At 37.2% G+C, this 25,700-nt stretch overlaps 1 protein-coding gene across 3 annotated transcripts in view; it reads right to left on the reverse strand.

The window, feature by feature from the left end:
* Positions 1-24,881, reverse strand: part of mroh1 (maestro heat-like repeat family member 1) — a 152,450-nt gene extending 127,569 nt beyond the window's left edge. For 2 of the 3 annotated variants that reach the window (XM_051936040.1, XM_028818100.2), the window contains exons 1-3: positions 24,508-24,881; positions 12,540-12,663; positions 6,412-6,557 (exon numbers count right to left, since the gene is read on the reverse strand). In XM_051936040.1, coding sequence (XP_051792000.1) covers positions 6,412-6,557; positions 12,540-12,561 — 168 coding nt within the window. In that variant the 5' untranslated portion in view covers positions 12,562-12,663; positions 24,508-24,881. The remainder of the gene's footprint in view (positions 1-6,411; positions 6,558-12,539; positions 12,664-24,507) is intronic. The other variant, XM_051936041.1, reaches the window with a different exon arrangement.
* Positions 24,882-25,700: the final 819 nt, after the last annotated feature.

Consider the following 25,700-nt stretch of genomic DNA (forward strand, 5'->3'; position numbering starts at 1 on the left):
CCATACTGTTCTGAGTTTCATAGAGCCAAAGTGTTTCTTTAAGATGAATAAAAAAAATGAGAAATGGCATCAGTTAACACTGGAAGAAATATTAACAATCCTTAAAAAAGCTGATTCCGGAAAGAAGAAAAATGACGTGGTCAAAGCATTTGGAATCTTCATATAATGACTCGTTTTCATTCTGTGCTCATACCTGTATTTCAATTAAAACGTCTCATATAATTCTATATTTATACTTGTATTTCTATTTAAAAAATTACATCTAACGTTGTTTTCTTTCTGTATTTTCATACCTGTATTGCTATAAGAAAGTTACATCTAATATCTCATTTTCATTCTGTGTTCATACCTGTATTTCTATTAAAAAAAGTTGGAAAAAATATTGCTCAGTCTCGAGGACTATTTTTTTTGTAAAAATTGATCTATTTGTATGGAATAATTACAATAAAATCAATAAAATTAAAAAAAAAAGTTTAATCTAACATCTCATTTTCATTCTGTACTTTCATCCTTGTATTTCTAAATACTAAAAAAAGTTAGTTATCGTCTCATTTTTTAATAAAATATTTTTTGCAGTTTAAAAAGCACTGTCAATCTTGTGTCACAGAGTTGCACGACAGACAAGAAGGTGAGTCCAGGTTTTCAAGGTACTTTATTACTTTATAGAGAAGGCAGGCACTGTCTCAAGACTTCATTCAGAATAGGAGCTGTTAGGAGCTGCAGCACAGGTGATCACCTTGCTTTAGCTCCCATCTTCAAATTAGAAGAACACCCTTTGGGCAAAATCACCATTGTGGCAGACATGGTCTGGAGAAGACAGATCAGGAGAGAGTGAGGAAGAGAAGATCAGAGGCCCAGTGTTAAATGTTAAACATTTGTGCGACAAGGGGCTCGCGATAACCCTGATCCTGCAAAGGACAACCAGTTGCTTTGCCCCTGGTTTACTGTTTACCAGACGCAGCAAAGCAGCTACTGAGCTGTCCTTGTGTCATTGCCATTAGACATGGCAAAACACTGACAGCCCCGGTCACAATACTATACGTATTTTCCCCATATTCGTTATAATGAGATTTCCATTATAAGAAAATATTTTTATGGTCCTGTGCAGCGTTTCGTTCTTTATATACGAGGGGAGACCCAAAAATAACCGGAAATATTTTTAAAACGTGTTTAATTTAATTTTCTGTACAAACTACAATTAGTCTCCTTCAAAGTACTCTCCATTGGCGGAAATACACTTATCTAACCGTTTGTTCCATTGTTCGAAACATTTTTTAAATTCGTCTGAAGTAATGCCCATTAATGCTCTGGTCGTTTCTTGTTTTACCTCTTCAACGTCAGCAAAACGCCTTCCTTTCAAGTCTTTTTTCATCCGAGGGAACAAAAGGAAATCACACGGAGCTAAATCCGGTGAGTAGGGTGGGTGGTTCAGGGTTGTCATACCGTTTCTTGCCAAAAATTGGCGAATGCTGAGAGCAGTGTGAGATGGAGCATTGTCATGATGAAAGAACCAATCGCCCGACTCCCGACTCAGGGCGTTTCCTTCTCACACTGTTGCACAACCTACTTTTACAAAAAAATTCACTGAACACAAGCACAACCTTCTAGACTGATGGCCCTTGGCAGACTGACTTGTGAGGAGTGTAACTAGATCGCCCTAGCGGCCCAACCACATACTACAAGTACCAACCTAACAACAACAAAATTCCGGTTATTTTTGGGTCCCCTCTCGTCATTTATTATTTATATTATATGTAGCACTGCTGCCTCGCAGTTGGGAGACCTGGGGACCTGGGTTCGCTTCCCGGGTCCTCCCTGCGTGGAGTTTGCATGTTCTCCCCGTGTCTGCATGGGTTTCCTCTGGGCGCTCCGGTTTCCTCCCACAGTCCAAAGACATGCTGGTTAGGTGGATTGGCGATTCTAAATTGGCCCTAGTGTGTGCTTGGTGTGTGGGTGTGTTTGTGTGTCGGTCCTACGGTGGGTTGGCACCCTGGCCCGGGTATTGGTTTCCTGCCTTGTGCCCTGTGTTGGCTGGGGATTGGCTCCAGCAGACCCCTGTGACCCTGTGTTCGGATTCAGCGGGTTGGAAAATGCATGGATGGATGGATATATATATATATATATATATAATATATATATGACAGAATAGAACTAAACCATCCCATACTCTGCTGTTGTCACCTACTTGTAAACAAAATATCCATTATTTTTTTCAGTTCAGTTCTTATTTAATGCACTTCCATGTAAACTGCCTAAAAATCTGAAACGTGCAAAGGCAAAGAAATTTATGACATGTCTATGTCTATGATGAGTGAGTATGCTAGTTTTAGTCATACTTATTTATAGTGTAGTCAACTATTTATTATTACAAAACTTTAATTAACAATTTAATTAGACATGGAGGTAAATCACATTAGAACAATCTTGGATTATTGACTGTGTGCAGAAAAGCACATGAAACAGCTTGTAAAGGAAAGATGAACTGATGAAGGGCCAAACGTAAACTTGTGAGGAGAGTCTCATACAATTCTGTATAAATGATATATATATGTGTGTATTTTACAAATATGCCACATCTATTTATCAATTAGAATTGTATTAAACTATGATTGCTAAATTTGATTTGGTCTTCTGAGGGCAAATGGACCATATTTTAAATACCTTACAATGTTGCTTCTCAGTGTTGAAATGCCCCATGTTTAACCTCACATAACTAGAATAAATTTTAAAAACATCTGGACAATTTTGTCACTTTAGACAGTAATTCCTGATTTACTTAAACACCTGTGGAAATTTGTTCTCTATTAATAGGATATCCAATTCAAGAAAAAAAGCTCATTTATATAGTATAGTATTTTAAAACTCATTCTTAATCTCATGAGTAATAATTTCTTTCAGTAACATATATCCTAAAGATTTATACCAAGGCACTTACAAGACAATGAAAAAATTCTGGAAAAAAAAATTATGTGCTGTTTTACACATTCACTAGATAAAACTTTACTTGGAGCCATGTGGATGCTGTCAGTTCCTCTTTATGAAGGAGTAAGAAAACACAATTAAATTCACATGACAGCCAGACCTTCTACCTCATGATCTAATGTCAAGCTGAAAACAACAAAAGGTTCTACTGAAACAACTTGGTCATTAAACATACTAATAAGGCCCCACGTGGTTCTTTTCATTTATGTAACAAATAAAAGGAGGCCCAAGAAAATGGTGCAACCAAAAAAATGTAAAAATATAGCATCATTTCATGTTGCAATTAAAATACATCTTTTGCAGAAATACATCTGCATTATTCCTGTACTAAACAATGCATGGATAACTCATGTTCATATACCTTATCTACACTGTTATGTTTTCATAAACATATCAGAAGGAGATCTTACTAAGAGGCAAATCTCTATTTCTTATTTATGTAATTAGAAATACCCAAATTAAATAAAATCAGGGTACATCAACTTTTTTTCTGTCTAGTTCATGATTGTATTCTTATCTCTATCCAATAGCAGTTAAATATAAACAGATAGATACACTTGACATCTAACCTGAAAAGGCACCAAAATGCTTCAGTAGCTATATCCTTTTGTTTCCCTCTCTGAAATGCCATGCAGGTGATAGGCCTGTCACTAGATTCTATGAACGTGGCTAGATGCTTTTGATTGGTGGTCCAGACTCTGGACTCCAGAGGTTTCTATTTTCTGTGTTATTTCTGAGAACTGAAAGAGTACTTGTGACTCTTTGACCTACTGTTTTAACAAATATAAACTGGCAGTATATCTGAATCACCTTTGAATGATTTTTTTACATAACTAAACTTTCAATTAACTTCAGTAATAGCTTTACTCAAAAGTTATTTTATTTTTGCTTTTGTTTTTTAAATGTCTTGTAAAAGAAAAACATACTATATTGTATTAACTATATTATTGATAACTTCAATATTATCAATTTCATTTTTCTTATAATCAGAATATTTTTCTAGTTTAGTGTTAGGTTTACTGATACAAAATCTAAAATCATCACTTTTACAAAATGTAATATATAATCTTATATCTCTCACACATGTTGTTACTAACATGGACAGATACTATGGACTAAAAGGTGGAAAGACCATTAAAATTACAAAGAGATTATAAAAGTTGATTGTTGAAATGCATAGTAAATGTTTGACCTTCATAACTAATTGGTAATAAAAAAGCAGCAATCACCTGTATAAAAAATGCACAAATAATACAATCATGACTAAACATTTGATTTTTCAAATTGCATAGTATCTGCTTGATGCTGTAAAGAATAAAAATTTCTATTTATGCTGTTTTACATTAAAAGTTAATCAGAATAGCAACTTGATACAAAATGGTTTACTAAAATAGCTGTACTGCACTCTGTATTTGGCAAACTGAAATTTTCCAATTTCACAGATATAATACATACATGCTACATTGTTTTCTTATACTGTATATATCAAATAGGCCATGTTACTCAGCAATTCATGCCAGATATTATGAAAAGAGGAAAATATTTCGCTTCTAAATAACCTGAAAGGAGCAGAAAGTAAAGTAGACTAAGCAGTACAAACAACATAACGTTTCTTTAACATGCCATAATCTGAACAGAGATGACAGAAAGATAAGGGATTCTGATTTAAGCTATTAATTTGGAGCAAGGGGATAAGCATGAAATTGGTAGTAACACATTAAAAGTAGATTTACAAAAATACATAAATACATAGCACACAAGATGTGAACATTTAATATAACAAAATCAACAAAAAAGTATCATAAATAAACATCCATCCATCCATTTTCCAACCCGCTGAATCTGAACACAGGGTCACGGGGGTCTGCTGGAGCCAATCCCAGCCAACACAGGGCACAAGGCAGGAACCAATCCCGGGCAGGGTGCCAAACCCACCTTAGGACACACACAAACACACCCCACACACCAAGCACACACTAGGGCCAATTTAGAGTCGCCAATCCACCTAACCTGCATGTCTTTGGACTGTGGGAGGAAACCGGAGCGCCCGGAGGAAACCCACGCAGACACGGGGAGAACATGCAAACTCCACACAGGGAGGACCCGGGAAGTGAACCCGGGTCTCCTAACTGCGAGGCAGCAGCGCTACCACTGCGCCACCGTGCCGCCTAAATAAACAAGAATATAGAAATTAAAATGTACTTCAGAGAAACTATTATGATAAATATAAATCAGATAAAACAAAAAATGTACATCTTGACTATGAACAAATATACCGTATATACTCGCGTTTAAGTTCTCCCACGGATAAATCGGGGCTTGACTTTACCATAGAATTTTGGTCGCATAAGTTGAATCCGGAAAACTCACATTATTGGTCCAAGAGATTATGATATGCTAATGCCCACCTGAGAGAGTAACCACGGAGCACACGGCCTTTTTTTCTATGTATTGTGCCTACGTGACCACACAGTAATACCCAAACTATTCTGAAGCGACGTTTGCACTATTTTGTGTTTTTTATATCTCATGCCCTCATACACCTTTATCGTAAGAGCATCCCTTATCTACAATGGAGTGTTCGACCAGAAGAAAATATGAAGCTGGTTTTAAATTAAAAGCCGTTGAAGTGGCAAAAGAAATTGGTAACTGTGTTGCTGCAACAAATTTCGATGTATCGGAGAAACTGATGCGAGACTGGAGGAAGCAGGAAGGTGTAAAATAAATAAATAAAGTGTCGTATTTTTGAACAGGCGTATAAGTCGGGGTCTGATTTTATGATCGATTTTTCGGGTTTCAAAACCCGACTTATACTCAAATATATATGGTAGAGAGGTACAAAATTAAGCAAGTAAATGCATACAGTATGTAGCAAAAAGTATAATAATAACATTCAAAAAATAAAATCAAATAAAATCAAAAGAAAAAGTATTAGATATAAACTTGCATACAAGTACACATTATCACAAAAATGTGATAAAGTACAAATATATAAACACAGTGGATTCAGAAATTATTCAGACCCTTCACTTTCTGCACACTTTATTGTGTTGTAGATTTAACTTTATAAATTGATACATTAGGAATTTTTGCACCTTAATCTACAAACAATATTCCATGTCTTCAGGAGGGTTAGAAATGTATTAAAAATCAAAAACTGTAGGACCCACCCATACTTGAACAGGGACAATTTACAATCATCGATTAAATACACTACATAAAGGTGAGACCCTCGCCGACATGGTAAGAATGTGCAACTGCCACACAGAGAATAACTATATGCAGAACTTGAATCAAGGGAGACTTAAGTTGTGAGGCAACAGAGCCACTAGGCTGCCAAAACGTTTCAAATATTTTGGGCAAAAATTAAATAAATATACTAAGCAATAAAAATTCAGCATTCATTTGAAATATAAAGTTCAAGTTTACCTTGTGGTGTTTAACGAGGTAGTCCTGACACATGGTGAGTATCTTATCAGGCTGATGATTACCCAGTGTGAGCAAAGACTTCCTTACTTGCTCTTGGACAAGTGAATCCTTGTCATTTGCTGCATCCAATAAGGCAAGGCATAACCCTAAAATGCAAGCATATTTAACAGCATTGATCCAATGTTAAAAATCTACAGAAAACCATCAAAAAAGAATCCAGGTGACAGGATCACTGCCTATCCTCAAAAGATAAGAGACACAAAGCAAGGACATTAGTCCATCACAGGGTTCTCTACACACAAATTAACACTAACTGCTACAGTCATTTTTATAATCAGGGTGCACAATTATAGTAATGGCCTTATATGTAAAAAATGTAAAATGTAAAAGAATGTAAAAAAAGTCCATAGTTTTGGAACAATGTTACTGTACTAGTTCTTTAGGTGTAAAGGGCATCATACAAAATGGCATTAGCATCACATGTACTGTTACAGAGCTAAACATTATAAAAAAAGTCCTTTATTAAAAACTAAGCTCATTTCCTGAAGTGAATCCATTTCTTAAAAGTTGACACTATAAGGGCAACAGGATGTTGCTAGTTTTCAGTTTCTGTTTCCTGCAACTAAATAGTCTGTAGCCTGAATTTCTTGCTTTTCAGGAATCACAAGATGAAGCTAAAACATGTCTTCAGTTAAATTATAAACACTGCATCTCTTTGAATAACATTTTTAAGAGGAAAAATCACCTTCCAATAAATTCTAATATTGCTTACAGAAGTATTATTATCATTAAAACTCTATTTAAACTAATCATGGCCAAGGATTTTACTAAATCCAAAGATGTTTAAAATAAATGTTTGTCTTATGCTATGGCCAAGCAGACTTACTTTGCACATTTACCTTAAGTGCTGTGCTTTTATCAGATTAGGAAAGACAAGTAAAAAAAAAAAACTACAAATGTATAAAGGATAATAATGTGGAAATGTAAATTACTTAGTTCATTACAGATATTGACAGTTAACCAAAATAAATAAATGCTATAAATAATGATTGACTGCTCCGCTGTTCAATATTTTGTTTTATTTAAATTTATTGCGGCCTTAAATTTCTGAACATAAGGAAACAAAATACATAAGGCCAAAACAACAGAAAGAACACCAAAGCAAACTAGGGATATTAAAATCCAAGAAATTTGATGAATGTTTAGTATAAGGAATCAGAAGTGTGTAAAGATTTACATAGAATTTGGAACTTAATGCCAAATTATAGCAACATAAAATTTGTGTAACTCACAAAACATCTGCAATCCATTTATTTCAAGTAAAAAAACAATAATACAGAACCCAAAGAACATCATACTTCAACTTCCATTTGCTATTAAATTGAATCTTCAAGTTACTCAGACTGAATTGTTTTTTTTTCATAATCTATATCTATATATCTATATATACAGTATATATATCTATATATACAGTATATATATATATATATATATATATATATATATATATATATATATATATATATATATACTGTGTGTATATATATATATATATACTGTGTGTATATATATATATATATATATATATATATATATATATATATATATATATATATACACACTGTATAAGTCAATGTGTGTATGTATGTATGTATGTTCCAACATCACGTCTGAACGGCTGGAGCGGTTTTCATTAAACTCAGTACACATGTTCCTCAATGGTCGACTAAAAATACTGTAAGGTCAAATCAGCCCTAACCCACCCCCTTCTCTGTAGGGTGGGGGGGTGATCTTGCGGTCTTGTATGCATGTTATCATCCAGTTGACACTCGAAACGACCACCAGAGGGCAAACTGGGAGAGACTACCAGCATTCTCTATGTTTGAGCACCACCACGCCCCTGTTGCTTTTGAAATTAAATAGAGTTCTACGCGTGCAACTGTGTGTGTCTGTCCGGTCCAGAAGTGAGACGTAGAGTTGGGGTGAGGGCTCCAGCTCCTAGGATACGCAAGTGAGGTCAGCATACCAGCAAAAGGAAACCTCCTAAGAAAGTCAGTCACTTAGCTGCTAATGCAACAACGATGCGAGCACGTCAGCAACATGAATCCTCCTAGGAGAGAGATGCCCAGAGTAGTTCTGATGATTTCAATACTTTCTAGGATCCTGTGCTGTTACACAGTTAGAATATAGCAGGCGACTGCCAGCATTCTTTGTTTAAGTAGCACCGCACCCCTGTTGCTTTTCAAATTAAATAGAGTTGGCCGGTTCCGAGCTGGATGATAACATACATACAAGACCGCAAGACATGGACATTAGTGAGTCTTTATTGTTTGTTAATTTATTTTTAAAGTTGTTTTTTTTTTTAAATATGTTTTTCTCAAACAATTAAAAAAAAAAAAACAACACTTTATTTTCCTCCATGGCAACACTAGGTATTTCAGCTAGTGTTTTATATATCCATTCAATATGCAACATTGCATCCTCATGATATCAGCTACAAATGTGATGCAAATGTGTTCAAAAGCAACATTACGGCTGATCTGCAGCAAGCTGGCATCTTTTTAGGAGGATGCTGTGCTATTTCATTGCAAACAGTGTGCAAAGTTCTACAACATTCCAAAATTCTTTGTTACTTAGTATTACCTAATCTTATTTTTATCTTTTTCTTTCATCATCTTGTAAAGCTCTTTGAGCTACATAATTTGTATGAAAATGTGCTATATAAATAAATGTTGTTGTTGAAAAGTAATTTAATCATGAATAGGCACTACCAATAACGTGAGCCATATAAAAACATGTTGACAGTGCGCATTAACAGGAGGAACAGGTTATTTTTCTCATAAAGTAACTCAGACCTTTGTCGGTCCAATGTGGCTTTATCTGATCAGTTTTCCACATGGCAGTCTACACACATGGAATCACAACTCAACAGGATCCACAAACTCCAAAGTCTTTACTGTTCTGCTTTATTAAGAAACAAGCGACTTGGCGTGCGCTACGCTGCGCGTTGGATGACCACAGTTGAAGGACTCCCTGTTTAAACGCGCCTGGCAGTTGTGAACTGGGTCCTTCATCGCACCGCATTTGATTTTTGCATGGGAAACAAAATTTCAAAACAAAACCCATGATTCATGAAGTGTGGGACGCAGACTAATCAGAATCGTATACATTGTGTAAATGGTTGTAAGGAAGAGGAGTGGAGACGCGTCGTTGCGGTAATGTCTGTGAGTGGTGAGTGTCAGTTTGTTGCGAGCGAGAACGGTGAGAGCGTTCACTCTGAGTTTCTTGGGAGACCATACGTTTCTGTATATTACGGTTGTTTTGCAATCGTAAGGACCTGTCGTCGGGTGTCTCATTGGCACGCTTTTGCCTCTTTCTTTCGCGATCACGGCGTAATGTGTCCTCTCTCTCTGTAGGAGTTTGTCTATTACGGTTGTTTTGCAATCGTAAAGACCTCTCATCGGGTGTCTCATTGGCACGCTTTTGCCTCTTTCTTTCGCGATCACGGCGTAATCTGTCTTCTCTCTCTGTAGGGGTTTCAGTTGCCTTTCGTTGTGCGGCAGAGACGCGTCGTTGAGCTAATCTGTGTGAATGCTGAGTGTCCGTTTCTTGCGAGCGACTGGCACGCCTTTGCCTGTTTGCTTCGTGATCACGCTGTAATGTGTCCTCTCTCGCAGGAGCAGGTTCAGTTGCCTTTTGTTTCGGCATTGTTCGATAAGGTCTCCTCCGTACAAGTGCACATGGGTAGCTGAAGACGGAAAGGCATAGTGGGCTGGAAGGGAGAAAATAGAAAATCGCGGCTTGAAACACCCATCCGACTCAGACGCGGGGCTCGAAATACTCAAGTGCACATGTAGCAAAGTGTAAATGTTATTTATAATTTTATTTTATTTTTTTTTGTTATGAACTTCCCCAAAAGAGTTGATCCCTGTAAATAGTTAATAGTATATCAACAATATAATCTGTTGTAGTATGAGCATTAATTAGCGTCACACCTCATAACCTGCATACACCACGTTTTTGGCTCTAACGCCAGAAGCGCGGTGGACGCTGTAAGGGTAGGTTGTGGTTTCTGTTTCTTTCGTGATTTTTTTATTTCATTTACTTTGTGTTAACAATTTATAATCGATTTCATTTATTATTTAATAGGCAAAGGGGAGAAGACGTTAATGTGACGCTCTGTCTATTTTCTTTACTTTTGTTTTGAAAAGGTATGATATATTTTCTTTAATTTTCACTTGTTGAGAATATATAATTTTGTATAAAGTCTATGTGTATTGTAAATAGTTCTCTTTGGAAAATTGGATTAATTTTTTTTTTGTAAATAGTTTTTATATGTAATGTGTTTGTATAAATAAAAATGTGAGAAGCGTGGTGGACACTGTAGGGGCAGAGGGGAGAAGACGTTAATGTGACGCTCTGTCTATTTCTTTACTTTTCTTTTGAAAAGATTTTCAGGAACAGGAAAAATAAAAGCAAAGGGGAAAGAACGGAGGGGGGTAAACAAGAATTCTGAGAGGGGAAGGACTGGGGCTTTTCTACGGGGCGGCTATACAGCCAAAAGGAACCCGGACCCGGACCCGGACCCGGACACCGCGCTGGGCTTTTATTATATAGATTATTCATTTATTTTCAAACAGCAGTGGAATTTATAACTTGGTACACGAGTCATGAAGACTAATGAGTTTTAAAAGGCAGTACTCACTGAGAAAAGTTAATTATTAAAAATTATTCATTAGAATTAACTTTTACATATGTATCACTTGCTCAATCCACATCATTCACATCACTGTTCATTACTCCATTACTATTCAATGTGCATGTACATCTACTTTCTCTTTTTTACTTTGTATTACCTATCAACCTGGTAAAAGTGAGCTCCTCTAAACCTAATCTTTAACAGACACTAGTGAATAAAAAAACAAATAATCTTATGTAGCTCCACTACTGCACATAACAGATTTGATTTTTGTGTTCTGAGAAGACAGCAACAACCCAAGTTGGATGAGTGAGACGTGGTTTGAGGTAGGAGTGCAAAGTATGTAAAATTCACTCATATGTGATCAGTACATGCAGATGCACTTTCAGTAATCAAGATTCAGTGGTGATTATTTTTTAAATAAACACAAAATTTGAAGTCCTTTGGTTTTTGTTGAGTCGGTTTTCTATATCATATGGAGATAAAGTTCAATCAGATAAATTGTTATTGGAACCAAGTTGAGCATGTTAATTTGAATTTTTTTATATGATGAAGGATGTTTTGTAGCTCCATGTAAAGACCAAAATATTATAATAAGTATGAAACAATGTACAGTACATGTAAAGCATTCCTCAGATGTGGTGCAGATCAAACTATAGAATAAATGAATTTTTTTTATTTAAATAACACTCAAACAAAATCCAACAAAGTATACACAACCTAATGTAAATCAATATTCCTCTGTCAGATTATTTTATTACTGAGAATTACATTTTAGTTGTGCATGCTTTATTGTTATAAAACAATCTCACAGGACTGTTCAAATATTCTTTGAAGATCTTCCTTACTTCTTACAGTTACAGCCCATAAAGCTGCTGACTGACCTTCTTTCAAGCATGTGATAAATGCAGCAGTCATACTCACCTTACTTTTCTTAAAACAAAAATCCTAAATGTTCTGCGTCTTAATACTATGAAGATGCTCTCAGCCTTACAATTGTATTTAAAACTGGTTGTCTGTTATATTAATTGTTTTGCAGCTCATCACTATAGTCTACTGAGGGAAAATAATGCCAATAAGTGCACATTTTAATAGCTAATCCTGTATAACCTAAAAAGTATTCAAACTTATATCCAGAAATATTAAATACATTTTTACAGCACAAGATATTAAGTTAGATTCTTAAAAAATTATAAATTAAGTACTGCATTCCTGGGCTTCTAACTATGTAAGATGTCCAAAACAGAAAAACAACTAAAACAGCCATAGCAAATGAGCAAAATATTTCTTTTGATAAAAAATGAAAACATATTTACACTACATTATCACATATCTAAAAATGAGTATCAATGTAACAGCCATTCACTTTTGCAATGTAGCCATTAATAAAATATACATATTGACCATAAACTAGAAATGAAATACTTACGCTCAATCTCCAGGTCTTCCATTTCACCTGTACAACAGCCGGCTTAATTTCTCAAAGACATTGGTAAAATCAGATGCCTGTTAACTGTTCTTCACGATGTTTTCTGACCTTATCATCTCTTTCACTGAAATGAAACCAGCAAGCATTAACATTAAGGTTTGGTTTTGCTATCTTTATCTAATGAACCACACTCTTTGTTTAATATATTTATATACACGCTGGCCAGTCCATGGTAAATCAGTGCATATATCTAAATGCAGAAGCATTGGCTAATTCATATCAATTAGCCAGGCAGGTGGAAGCAAACTTCCGTTAATTCTAGCAAAACTGATTTTACCTTGAAACAAGCTTCTTTTAATTTCGCTCCCATATGAACAGAAATTGTGTTAGTTTATATGGAGAAGATATGAGGATTGTCCAGAAAGTTTCGCAACACAATTTTTTTTATCATGAGTAATTTACTATGGAATTGTTTGACTACATTCATAAGTTACACTATATACAGTACAAATATCCAACATATTCAACAGTATTGCCCCAGCAAGAAACAAGTGCATGTATCCCCTTCTTGAAGCCTTACCAGAGTTATTGTTGGACAGCCTCAGCAGGGCACATCCATGAGCTCTGCTTGGCCTTTCTCAGAACCTAAAATTTATGGAGCCCAACAAGTAACAGAATTTTTATCAACATTATTGTCTCTGTATAATTTTGTAACTTCCATTTAATGTTTGTTAGCAATTTGTCTGCAAAAAGAAATTCAATTAACAGCCCATTGTTTAACGCACACATCAACACACAATGCACATGTGGTACAAAATTAACTATTCCATTGTTGTAAAGGAAACATTTCAGTTTAACCACAAAAAGCTGCAGATATTCCTGTTAATCTGATTACAGTATAGAAAATGTTGTAAAGATTTTTGGTCAAACATATAATTATTATATTCCCCAATAGCCCAATTAATGTTTTTTTAATTTTTAAAGACGAAAATTCTCTAGACTTCAAAAACAAACAAAAAAGAACAAAAGGAATAAATGAAGGACACTCAACAACCAAGCTCTCCATAAAGACAAATTGGGTTTTTTTACTATTACTCTTACTTAGTAATCTTATTAAGGAAACAAAATACAAAATGGAAAACCTTTTTGCAATATTTCAAATTAAATTATGAGTCATTTCATTGTTGTAGTATATATCCACCACACTGTAATTTAGTGCTGGGCGGTATACCAGTTCATACCAAAAAATGTTTTTACCTTTGTTGATGATATGGATTTTTCTTATACCGCAACACCAGTTTAAATAGCCTAAACAATGTTCGGAACGTGGCGCAGCAGGAAACTGTTTAAGGGGGGACCTTTTTCACTGCTGCACCGCTAAACACGAATGCAAAGGAATACATGTGTTAGTGGATTTTTTCAATGGTGAAAATGGACAGAGAACAATCCGAAACTGAAGCTGTAGCAGACGATAAAGTTGAACATGATGACACAAAAGAACTTTTGCCGAAAAAAGGAGCCGTGTCTGTTGTCTGGAGATACTTTGGTTTTAAAAGGTCGGATGTGGACCATTATGTTCAAATGTGTGAACACTGTTTCTATACTACTGGATAATACTGCAAGCCAAGTTGTACTTGTTTTATTTTTTATTTTTTTTCTCAATACTGTGTAATGTACCTGGGTACTGTGTAATAGTGTGAGGACATTATGAATTTATTCTTGACATTTCCACTTTAATCTCGACACTTATGACGAGAATAAAGTCGACATGTTGACTTTATTCTTGGAATTTGTCATTAAAGTAGAACATCATAAACTAAACTTCATCTTAAAATGAATATTTCATTTACTAGATTTTCTCAAACCCCATCATAGGTTATGTAGCACATTAAATGCTTTGTGTTAAGTGTTCCCCGAGTCATGTCAATCGCTATGTGCTTCTTAAACTGACTAACTCTTGCACTAAGAGGAGGCGCAGGCAGCAATCACCACACAGAATACATTAATTTCATGATTTTCCTGCTCTCTGAAAATGTAGAATGCTAAGATAAATTTTCATGATGAAATGCATTAAAGCAGGTATTAATAAAGTGAACAAGCTGAACCTAAAATCATTTTTAGAACTAAAAAACTGACTAAAGCTTTAAATCATTTGATCTTCTCAGTTTGACATGTTCTCTACCTACTCTGGTACAGCACCATTCTCTCTTTTTGGCCCTTCATTTCCTTACTGTTCCCCTGTTCACCTTCACAACCTGTTTGTGGTGTCAATTTCAGGGCAGTCTTAAAGGATTTGTTCAATAATTTTCAAGTCAAAGTTATTTCTTCACAATCATGATATATATTAATTTGCCACATGGAATTTTGTTCTAAAGAGAAGCGCTTTTTTCGAAATGTCCTTGTCTTAAAATGGAGGTGTAGTCTACCAGGATCCAATGTAAAACAAAAGTCCTTGAAATTACAGAATATTTCCAGTTTGAAGCCGTAAAAGTTTTGATTTAAGGGAGTAACTCCAATAACACATTTTATAACAAATTCTTTATTTTCTTGGGGTAAGACATATTTCCTTTTCGCTTGTCTTCTCATAGCAAGCTTCATTGGTGGAGTTAATGACATGCCACGCTCTCTTCACCAAATTTCCAAAGCTTTGTCTCTGCAGTTCTGTTTTTTCAATGGTTATGTTCCGCCATGGCTTGTAGCAAGTGACAGATACACGATCAAATGATGTATTTATTTTTTTATGAATAACGCCTTTTACATAACCAACATGGTGGTGAAGAGTGCACATAAGACTTTTACAGTACTTTGTACACATAATGTCAAATTGAACTGATCTGATTACACTGCATTGCATTTTTCATAAAAGCCTTACATTTTTGAAAGAGCCAAGCCAACTGCACATCAATACAAAGTTCACCAAACCATTCAACACTCACAATTATGCACTTTACTTGGCATGTCATGGGCATGCATGATAAAAAAAAATACTGAGAAAGTGAAAAAGGCAGAGAGTGTGAGAGTTATACTATGACGCAGATTGAAGCTCCACAAACCAATTATCGAATTTCACAGTGCATGCTAAATCACTCTTGTTGAGAATACGGTAAAAACTGCGGACTCACTAGGACCCATCAATCCATAAATAAAGGACAGAACATGCAACCTCCTTGCAGACTGTTGCACTGTGAGGCGGGAATGACAGCTCTGTGCTACCTGTGAGCGATCATACTGTAAGTGTCTAGTATACAGTGGTGTGAAAATCTATTTGCCCCCTTCCTGATTTCTTATTCTTTTGCATGTTTGTCACACAAAATGTTTCTGATCATCAAACACATTTAACCATTAGTCAAATATAACACAAGTAAACACAAAATGCAGTTTTTAAATGATGGTGTTTATTATTTAGGGAGAAAAAAAATCCAAACCTACATGTCCCTGTGTGAAAAAGTAATTGCCCCCTTGTTAAAAAAATAACCTAACTGTGGTGTATCACACCTGAGTTCAATTTCCGTAGCCACCCCCAGGCCTGATTACTGCCACACCTGTTTCAATCAAGAAATCACTTAAATAGGAGCTGCCTGACACAGAGAAGTAGACCAAAAGCACCTCAAAAGCTAGACATCATGCCAAGATCCAAAGAAATTCAGGAACAAATGAGAACAGAAGTAATTGAGATCTATCAGTCTGGTAAAGGTTATAAAGCCATTTCTAAAGCTTTGGGACTCCAGCGAACCACAGTGAGAGCCATTATCCACAAATGGCAAAAACATGGAACAGTGGTGAACCTTCCCAGGAGTGGCCGGCCGACCAAAATTACCCCAAGAGCGCAGAGACGACTCATCCGAGAGGTCACAAAAGACCCCAGGACAACGTCTAAAGAACTGCAGGCCTCACTTGCCTCAATTAAGGTCAGTGTTCACGACTCCACCATAAGAAAGAGACTGGGCAAAAACGGCCTGCATGGCAGATTTCCAAGACGCAAACCACTGTTAAGCAAAAAGACCATTAGGGCTCGTCTCAATTTTGCTAAGAAACATCTCAATGATTGCCAAGACTTTTGGGAAAATACCTTGTGGACTGATGAGACAAAAGTTGAACTTTTTGGAAGACAAATGTCCCGTTACATCTGGCGTAAAAGGAACACAGCATTTCAGAAAAAGAACATCATACCAACAGTAAAATATGGTGGAGGTAGTGTGATGGTCTGGGGTTGTTTTGCTGCTTCAGGACCTGGAAGGCTTGCTGTGATAGATGGAACCATGAATTCTACTGTCTACCAAAAAATCCTGAAGGAGAATGTCCGGTCATCTGTTCGTCAACTCAAGCTGAAGCGATCTTGGGTGCTGCAACAGGACAATGACCCAAAACACACCAGCAAATCCACCTCTGAATGGCTGAAGAAAAACAAAATGAAGACTTTGGAGTGGCCTAGTCAAAGTCCTGACCTGAATCCAATTGAGATGCTATGGCATGACCTTAAAAAGGCGGTTCATGCTAGAAAACCCTCAAATAAAGCTGAATTACAACAATTTTGCAAAGATGAGTGGGCCAAAATTCCTCCAGAGCGCTGTAAAAGACTCATTGCAAGTTATCGCAAACGCTTGATTGCAGTTATTGCTGCTAAGGGTGGCCCAACCAGTTATTAGGTTCAGGGGGCAATTACTTTTTCACACAGGGCCATGTAGGTTTGGATTTTTTTTTTCTCCCTAAATAATAAAAACCACCATTCACAAACTGCATTTTGTGTTTACTTGTGTTATATTTGACTAATGGTTAAATGTGTTTGATGATCAGAAACATTTTGTGTGACAAACATGCAAAAGAATAAGAAATCAGGAAGGGGGCAAATAGTTTTTCACACCACTGTATCTATCTATCTAGTACAGAGACAATAATTGACATTACTCAATGTTGATGCCCAGATATGAATACCTGCATTTGGAGGTAACTTTTGAGATGAAAAGCATATGCTGAAGGAAACTGCGCCTGTGGGGCTGAAAAGATGTTGCAAAGGAAGATGATCAGCAAAGTGAAGGGCACAGTCAGTCTCTTTTTACAATGGCTGCATCTCTCAATAATGTCTTGCTTTTTGCCTAAAATGGCATCGATATGTTGTTTTGCAATACATCTGCAATCTCAAGATGTGTATCAAAACTTGATAATACTTCTGGTTTGAAAAGTGGACATATGTGGTATGTTATAAGGAATACTCCACCCAAAAATGACATTTTTTTATATGTTGCTCACCTTTTATCACATCCCGCATCGATTATTGTAATTCCCTACTGGCAGGTGCCCCTTCTAATCGTCTATCACAGCTCCAGCTTATTCAAAACTCAGCTGCAAGAGTCCTTAATCGAACCAGCAGCAGCGTGCACATCACACCCATCCTGTGACCTTCTCCATCACTATGTGCCTGCCCGCCCACTAAGGTCCTCTGATTCTGGCAATCTTGTTGTACCCCACACTAATCTACACTCCATGGGTGACAGGGCCTTCAGCTGTATAGCGCCTAGACTCTGGAATTACCTACCGAAATTAATCAGGTCAGCTGATTTCATGAATTCTTTTAAAAAAACAACTCAAAACTCATCTGTTCAGGAAGGCTTATAGCTCTACTTGACTTTATTACCCTTCTCTCAGTTTACCTCTCTGTCAAGACGCTCATGTAACCTGTGTGTGTGTGCTAGATCATCAATTATGTTGTCTGTTAGGCTTTTTCTCTGAATTCACTGTCGTAATCATCTTTATTTATTTATCTGATTTGTACAACGCTATATACTGTATACCCTGCCGTTCTTTCTTATATTCTGTAAGTGCCTTGAGCATGGGAAAGGCACTATATAAATAAAATATATTATTATTATTATTATTATTATTATTATTATTATTATGTACTTCATACTGCTGGCCATGAAAAAATTTCCAATTTCATATTTTTATGCAGAATATTTATGACATAATAAATGCCAATAGTGACAATTGTAGTACAAAGGCAAACAATTTGAAAAGCATCTATGGTTAAAAGAAAAGAAAATCTCACATTACTCATGGATATTCTGCATGTCATTTACACAATGATATATGCTCAAAGCCTGAAAAAAGTATGCTTTTTTTGTTAAAATATTGTGAAACTGTTTATTCCAGTATTCTCTACGAACATCATCAACAATAACCTACAGCCTAATGAAATTGTCTTTTTAAAACTGAAGACAGGAATCTTCACCAATAATTGAGGGGGAAAGGTTGTGATGCTATGGCCTCATCATGGTGCCAGCATAATGTAGAAAAACACAGTGTGGGAAGCAGGCTGTTTCAAGAGCACTCGCACAAGCAGCATTATGAAGGTTTAAAATATGTTGCAATGGAAAAAATGCAAAACAGTTTTAGGACTTGCTGTTAGGTTGCTTCTGAATTTCCCATTGCTCCATTGTTGGTGTCCAACAGGTGCCTTGCACACGTTAATCTGGGATACTAGAGGGCAAATTAAAATCCACACTGAGGATTCGCACAGATGCAGAAAGACTGGAGTACAGGAAGACAGCCAGCGGGGGAGTTCTGTTTGCTCATTTGGTCTCTTTTTGGTGTTTTATAGAACAATAAGGAACCCCCTTTTCTTAGTGTTTTCTTTTTAATTTTAAAATCTCAAGGTTGCATTCAGTTACTGTTATTTGTGTTGGGAGTTACAGGCATGTTGGTTTAATGCTTAGAGTATTGGTGGAGGAGTCCAAGTCCCGCTGCATACAGAAAATGGTAGCTCCCTATATACAGTACATGTTGGTAGGACTGGGGACTGGAACCTTCTACTTAAGAATGGCATTAGCTGCACCACAGGGTTATTTGACTGATCAGTGGCGGAGATGTAGAGAGATGGTGAGTGAGGTACAACCGTCTTTGCAAGAGAATGTAGTGACTGAGCACTTGGCTTCTCAACGAGGACCAGACTGAGACTCCTGAATTCTTTGCCTGGAGAAGTCTTCTACTGTACATTTGAAGGGGGTTGGCTCGGAGGTAAGTTTTTGTATAATTTTTTTAATATATAATATACAGGCTGCTTGAAACCCAAAGGAATGAGTTATACTTGAGGTAACAGCCAGCCTTTGATTTTTTTCCCCATTGGTCTCACCACAGGATTGTTTTGTTTTTGGACTACATTTCTTTAACTATAACCATATCACTGTAAATATTCTTGCACCCAGAACTGTCTATTCTTTTTAATTTTTGTGGAATAAAATCATATTTTTTGTACGTCTGCCTCTCTTGTCACACCCTCGGTCCCAGTTGGTCCTGAACTGCTAGCAGGTCATCTGATCCCGCAGGTGGCTTGTGACAGAGGCGAATTTTCAGTTCAAAGTGTGACTCCCAGAAGGCCTTAGTATACTGTGTATAATGTGTGCAAAGTATTCCATAAATAAATACTGAAAAATATTTTAGAAGAAGTTGTGCATTTTGCACATTTTGAGCATACAACAGGATAACTGACATGCGGATTATATTACATGAGTAACAGATTTTTTTTTTTTGGATGAACATTTTTCACATTGTTTGTCGTTATACAGCATTGGACATCATTGGTTTCTATTATATCATAATCTTTTGTCCTCTCCATTCTGCATGAAAACATAAGATTTAAAATTTTTTCTCGCACACCACTACAAAGTACATTGGGTAAGTAACCTAAAAATACCATCTTTGGGTGGAGTATTGTTTTAAGGCTTTTGTTTTCACAATGGTCCTCAGAAACGTTCACTTACATTTTAAATGGCAAGACCAGGCTAGGTATTTTTTAAAATTAAAACGAAAAAAATGTCTCACTTCAGAACACAGTTTCATATGTGAAAGTCATTTCATGAGAGTGAAGAAAAACCTCTGACTTGAAAAATGCCAAACTTATTTTTCAAAGCAATCTCTAAATATTTATTATTTTTGTGGTGAAATTAGGTACCTTCAATTTTTACATGTAACTTTAATGATCCATTATGAAACTACACCAGGGGCCTCTTGTATAAATCCTTGCTTAGATTCCATTCCATACTAAAATTTTACGTAAGCTATGTGTGAACACAAAAAAAAAGTATTTCTACATTTGTATGTACAGCAGATCCCACGTGCCAAGTTCCTTTATAAATCTCTAAACAACTTAAAACTATGAGCCCATGCACATGTCCCAGGTACTCCCTGCTTGGGGTGTGCGCTGGATTCCTCTCACAATCCCAAGACATACAGGTTAGACGAAATGCCAATGCTACAGTATCCACTGAGGTGTGTGTTTGTGTGTGTTCACTGGGCAGTGGGTTGATCCTGCCCACGTCTTTTGCTTGCTAGGATAGGCTCCAGCTGACCCCTGCCCTGAATAAGCAGGTATAGAGAATGGAATACAAATACTGTAATGTGACCTGCACAAAGCAACTCTCACTTGCACACAGTCAATCCTTAAAACAGATAGAGAACTACTGTACTCCTTTCAGTTACAGGTTAGGCCACTGTATCAGATTTAGCTTGAGAGACGTAATTTCCGCTTGCATATTTCGCCTTACTTTATTTTACTCTTTTACACACCTGAAACCCACTCCTGTCAGCAAACTGACCATCCGTAGTCAGCAATAAGTGACTGAAATGGTAGTGTGTGTGTGTGTGTGTGTGTGTGTGGCTTATGACTGTATGTACAAACAGCGTAATGGCAGTCTGAGCAAATTTCCTTTACAGATCACACTGTGACAAAATATATCAAAAACAAAAATGGGATATCTGCTTTTGCTTTGCTTTTGGTGAAGCAAAATAGCAGAACCCCCTCCAGGTTTCAAATCCGCACAACATTCAGATGTGACTTAGTTACTGTAGGTGTACATTTTCTAACTTGTTAAAATTTAAAAGTGCTTATTTTTCCACAATTAAAATACTCAGACAACCTTAAAAACACATTTTCTGTCATTTAAGTATTGTCAATGGTATTTGTGTACTTTTCTGTAATGACGACTGATCTACTGTCGAAACCTCTATTGCAGAAGTCTAATCAAAATAATTGCAACCCTGTATAAAAATGGGAATAGCTACAGAAGAAGAAGAAGAAGACTGATTTATAAGTCAATACAAACATAGTCATCCACATGGAGTTGTCTGCTAAACTGAAGCCTACATTAAAGAAACCATCAAGGAGAAATCACATGATGCCTGTTCTGGCTTACAACATCTGGGTTTAGAAAATGGATGGATGGATGGACTTCAGAATGTCACTGAAATACAAGATTTACAGTTCACTTCATTGTCTGCCGCCTGGAGTGGCTAAAATGCCAACACCAAAAAAGTCCATTAGACTCCAGTTGCAGACACAACACTCTGAAGCCTCAGGATCATTTGGCGACCTCAGACACTCTGAGGACCATAAGATTAACATTTACACTTTATCCAAAGTGACTTACAACATTTGAGATACAATTGGTTACGTTTCTTTTCTTTTTCCAATTGGAGTACAGATGGGTGAAGTGACTTGCTCAGGGTCACACAGTGTCAGTGGTGGGATTTGAACCCACAACCTCAGGTTTTGAAGTTCAAAGCCCTAACCACCATGCCACACTACCTGCCACCCCTGTCGTCATTCAGGATTGACTTTAAAATTTTGCTTATGGTTTATAAAGCCTTAAATAATCTCGCCCCATCCTATATATCGGAAAGTCTGATGTCTTATATTCCAAATCGTAACCTTAGATCTTCAAATGAGTGTCTCCTTAGAATTCCAAGAGCAAAACTTAAAAGAAGTGGTGAGGCGGCCTTCTGCTGTTATGCACCTAAAATCTGAAATAGCCTGCCAGTAGGAACTCGCCAGGCTAATACAGTGGAGCACTTTAAAAAACTACTGAAAACACATTACTTTAACATGGCCTTCTCATAACTTCACTGTAATTTAATCCTGATACTCTGTATATCCAATTCATTATAATAACCATTCATGGCGGCTCTAAAATCTGTACTAACCCCTACTCTCTCTTCTGTTTCCTTTTCCGGTGTCCGTTTGGTGGTGGCTTGTGCCACCACCATCCACTCTAAGTACCATGATGTTCCAAAAATGATGGCTGGATTAAAAGCCAGAAGTCTGTATGACCATCAGCATCAAGTGACTCTGTGAGAACCCTAACTAAAAAGAGGACTATTTCATTTATGTTAGGTAGAATGCCCAGAGGGGACTGGGCGGTCTCGTGGCCTGGAACCCCTGCAGATTTTATTTTTTTCTCCAGCCGTCTGGAGTTTTTTTTTAGTTTTTTCTGTCTACCCTGGCCATCGGACCTTACTCCTTTTCTATGTTAACTAATGTTGCCTTATTTTAATTTATTTTGTCTTTTATTTTTCTGTTCTTCATTATGTAAAGCACTTTGAGCTACTTTTTGTATGAAAATGTGCTATATAAATAAATGTTGTTGTCGTCAGCGTTCTCTTTAGACCCCGCCCACTCTCCAGCAATCTCAGACATTAACAAACCTCACAACTAAACATTTACTTAAACGTGACTATATGGTGGTACACAGATCACAAAATTCAAAAGCTACAAACTTTGTGTTTTAAAAGTAACACTTAAAGGTAAGACTTACAATGTCTACTTTAACACATTATTTGCTGTTGTATTACTGTATAACTTCATTAGATAAGATGAAAATATAAAAATCCCATGGGGAAATTAAAAAATAAAGGTTATAAAAAAAAACAGATGAAGTTAGGTTTTTATGTCGAGAATAGTATTGTATAGTAATGGTGATTTAAAATTTATACAAGGACAACTTTGACATAAACAGGCAAAAGTTTTCCATCCTTCCAGAACGAATGCTTGTGCTTGTGTAATAAGCTTCTCTTCATGGGCTTCACATTGTCTGAGGTGTGCAGATCTATCCAGAAAAGTCTTTGTAGGACTTACAGGTGGTTGAAACTTTCTGTAATTTTAAACCAATTTCCATTCCAAGTTTGTGTTTTATAAATCCTGACTTCTGCATGAGAAATGGCTTATGCATATTTTGAGCATAATCTTTTATACTCTGTAGTTTACAGATAGAGCAGTGATGTGTAGCAGTGGCTTTAAAACTCCAACAAATGGTGCAATTTTCAGCTCTGTATAACTTTATTCAGTTGAAAAATTCTCCCTGGGTTTGTGTAACTTTCCTCGGATTTAATGACCGCTTACGTTATAAACTACAGATACAGCTGCAGCGTAGAGCAGTGGTTTAAAACCTCTGATAAACTGAGTGCAATTTCCAGCTCCATCTGACTCGATTCAGTAAACATATTCTCCTTGTGCTTGTGTACTTCCACTCAGTGTACTACCCATTCCAGTAACATTAATGTCAGGTTAAGTAGAAAGTCCACCTGAAAATGTCTTTGAGTTTAGGTCTTTATGCTGTTGTGTATGGCTACAAACTATTAACATTCCAACCAGTGCTGATCCCTTCCCGGCACTGGAACAGAAAATGGATTGACGCAATTTACTAAAGGGTTAGACGTTTAAGCGTTTAATGAGTGAGAATGATTTAGAAAGTAAAAACCTAAAAAACAAGTCAGGTACTGTTTTAGCCTCCCAAAGACAACTGAATGGCCCCATGTATAAGGACTGAAACCCCTTAAGCGTGTTAAAGATCTCCTATATCGTGACATACGACCCTAAGCGTGCATGTAAGTGAATTTTGGAATAGACCCAACAGAAGGAGCATCTCCAACACAACTGTAACGCACGATTTCAATGGTGCGTGTTCTGTTATTTTGTTTTTAATAATTGCGCGCTGCTGTCAAGTGCTGCTTCCCCCCAAAGACAGCAGCGTTTCCGCATTTGCTGACCGAGACCTCCTTCAGCGTGAGGAGCCCCGGCAGTGCTTTCTGTCACATGGCAGCTCCGCTAGCGCTGCGGGGCGGATCCCTACGCGAGGTCGCCTCAGACGTGGGTTTGCTTGCTTTGCAGGACTGATTTTCAAAATGTCACGGTGAGACTTACCTGTGCAAAGAGTACGCAGCACTTGTTCTCCCCGTAGAACTCGTCCTTTAACTCATCCAGTCCAGGGAATGGGCGCTCAAGCCAAAACTGACATTAAGCTGGCGACCGACACTTGTGATATTTCACTGCTTTTCTTTGATTGTCTTGACGCCACCAAACTGCCGCTGCTGCCTTGCTGCTCCCTCAGGTAAACACGCCTAGTAATCATGTGCCGGAGTGAGTCACATGCAACGCAGCAGCACCGTGCAGCTCAGCGCAGCTCGGAGGTGTGTCTCGGTCTCCGGCCGCGATCTTCCTCCAAACAGGAGTGCAGCTGGTTGTCTGTGCTGAGTAACGCAGAAACACGACATTGCCAGCGCAGCCCCTGACAGACCTTCGCCTCCGCATACGGCTGCTTCGTTCAACCCGGGCGGCATTCTGGGATGGTGGAAGACTCAGAGTCGCTGCGAAGTGACAAGCGTTGCGGTTGCAGATACCGAAGTGTCTTACCGATCGACCTGCGAGCTCGAATGATGGACATTGTGAACTGTACAGAGCTTATTGAACGTCTTTTTTATTTACATGTTTACTACAATTTAAGGTCGGCACGGTGGCGCAGAAGTTAATGCTGTCTGCTTTACGAATCCAGCGTCGTGGCTTTAAATCCATGTCGGTGTTGATTTTTTTTTTTACGTTCTATTAGTGGTTTCCTCGAGAAGGGTATCACTGTAGGACCCGAATGTCGAGTAGGAGTGACTTTATTGTCTCATCATCCATACACAGTATTGCAACATGCAGTGGCACGAAGTGACGCACCTTAGGACCTCGGTGCAATATATACAAAATCAAATAGAACACATACAGTATAGCCTAAAAAATAGGATGTGCAGTACAAGTAAGAAACTGTACAATACAAAAGCTATACCACACTATACTAATTGATTAATGAATATATGGTGGGCTGGCGTCCTGCCCGGGGTTTGTTCCTGCCTTGCGCCCTGTTCTGGCTGGGATTTGCTCCAGCAGACCCCCGTGACCCTGTGTTAGGATATACAGTAGCGGGTTAAATAATGGATGGATGGATGGACATAATGAATAGATCAAATAATTTGAGATAATTAGTCAGTCAGTTTCCAACCCAAAGAGAAGGGATTTATGTAAATCTGCTTTCACAAGGTCAGGTTTGCAATAGCTTACACATCTTGATCTTATCA

Source organism: Erpetoichthys calabaricus, chromosome 13 (genome assembly GCF_900747795.2).
Source record: "Erpetoichthys calabaricus chromosome 13, fErpCal1.3, whole genome shotgun sequence".
NCBI lineage: Eukaryota > Metazoa > Chordata > Cladistia > Polypteriformes > Polypteridae > Erpetoichthys > Erpetoichthys calabaricus.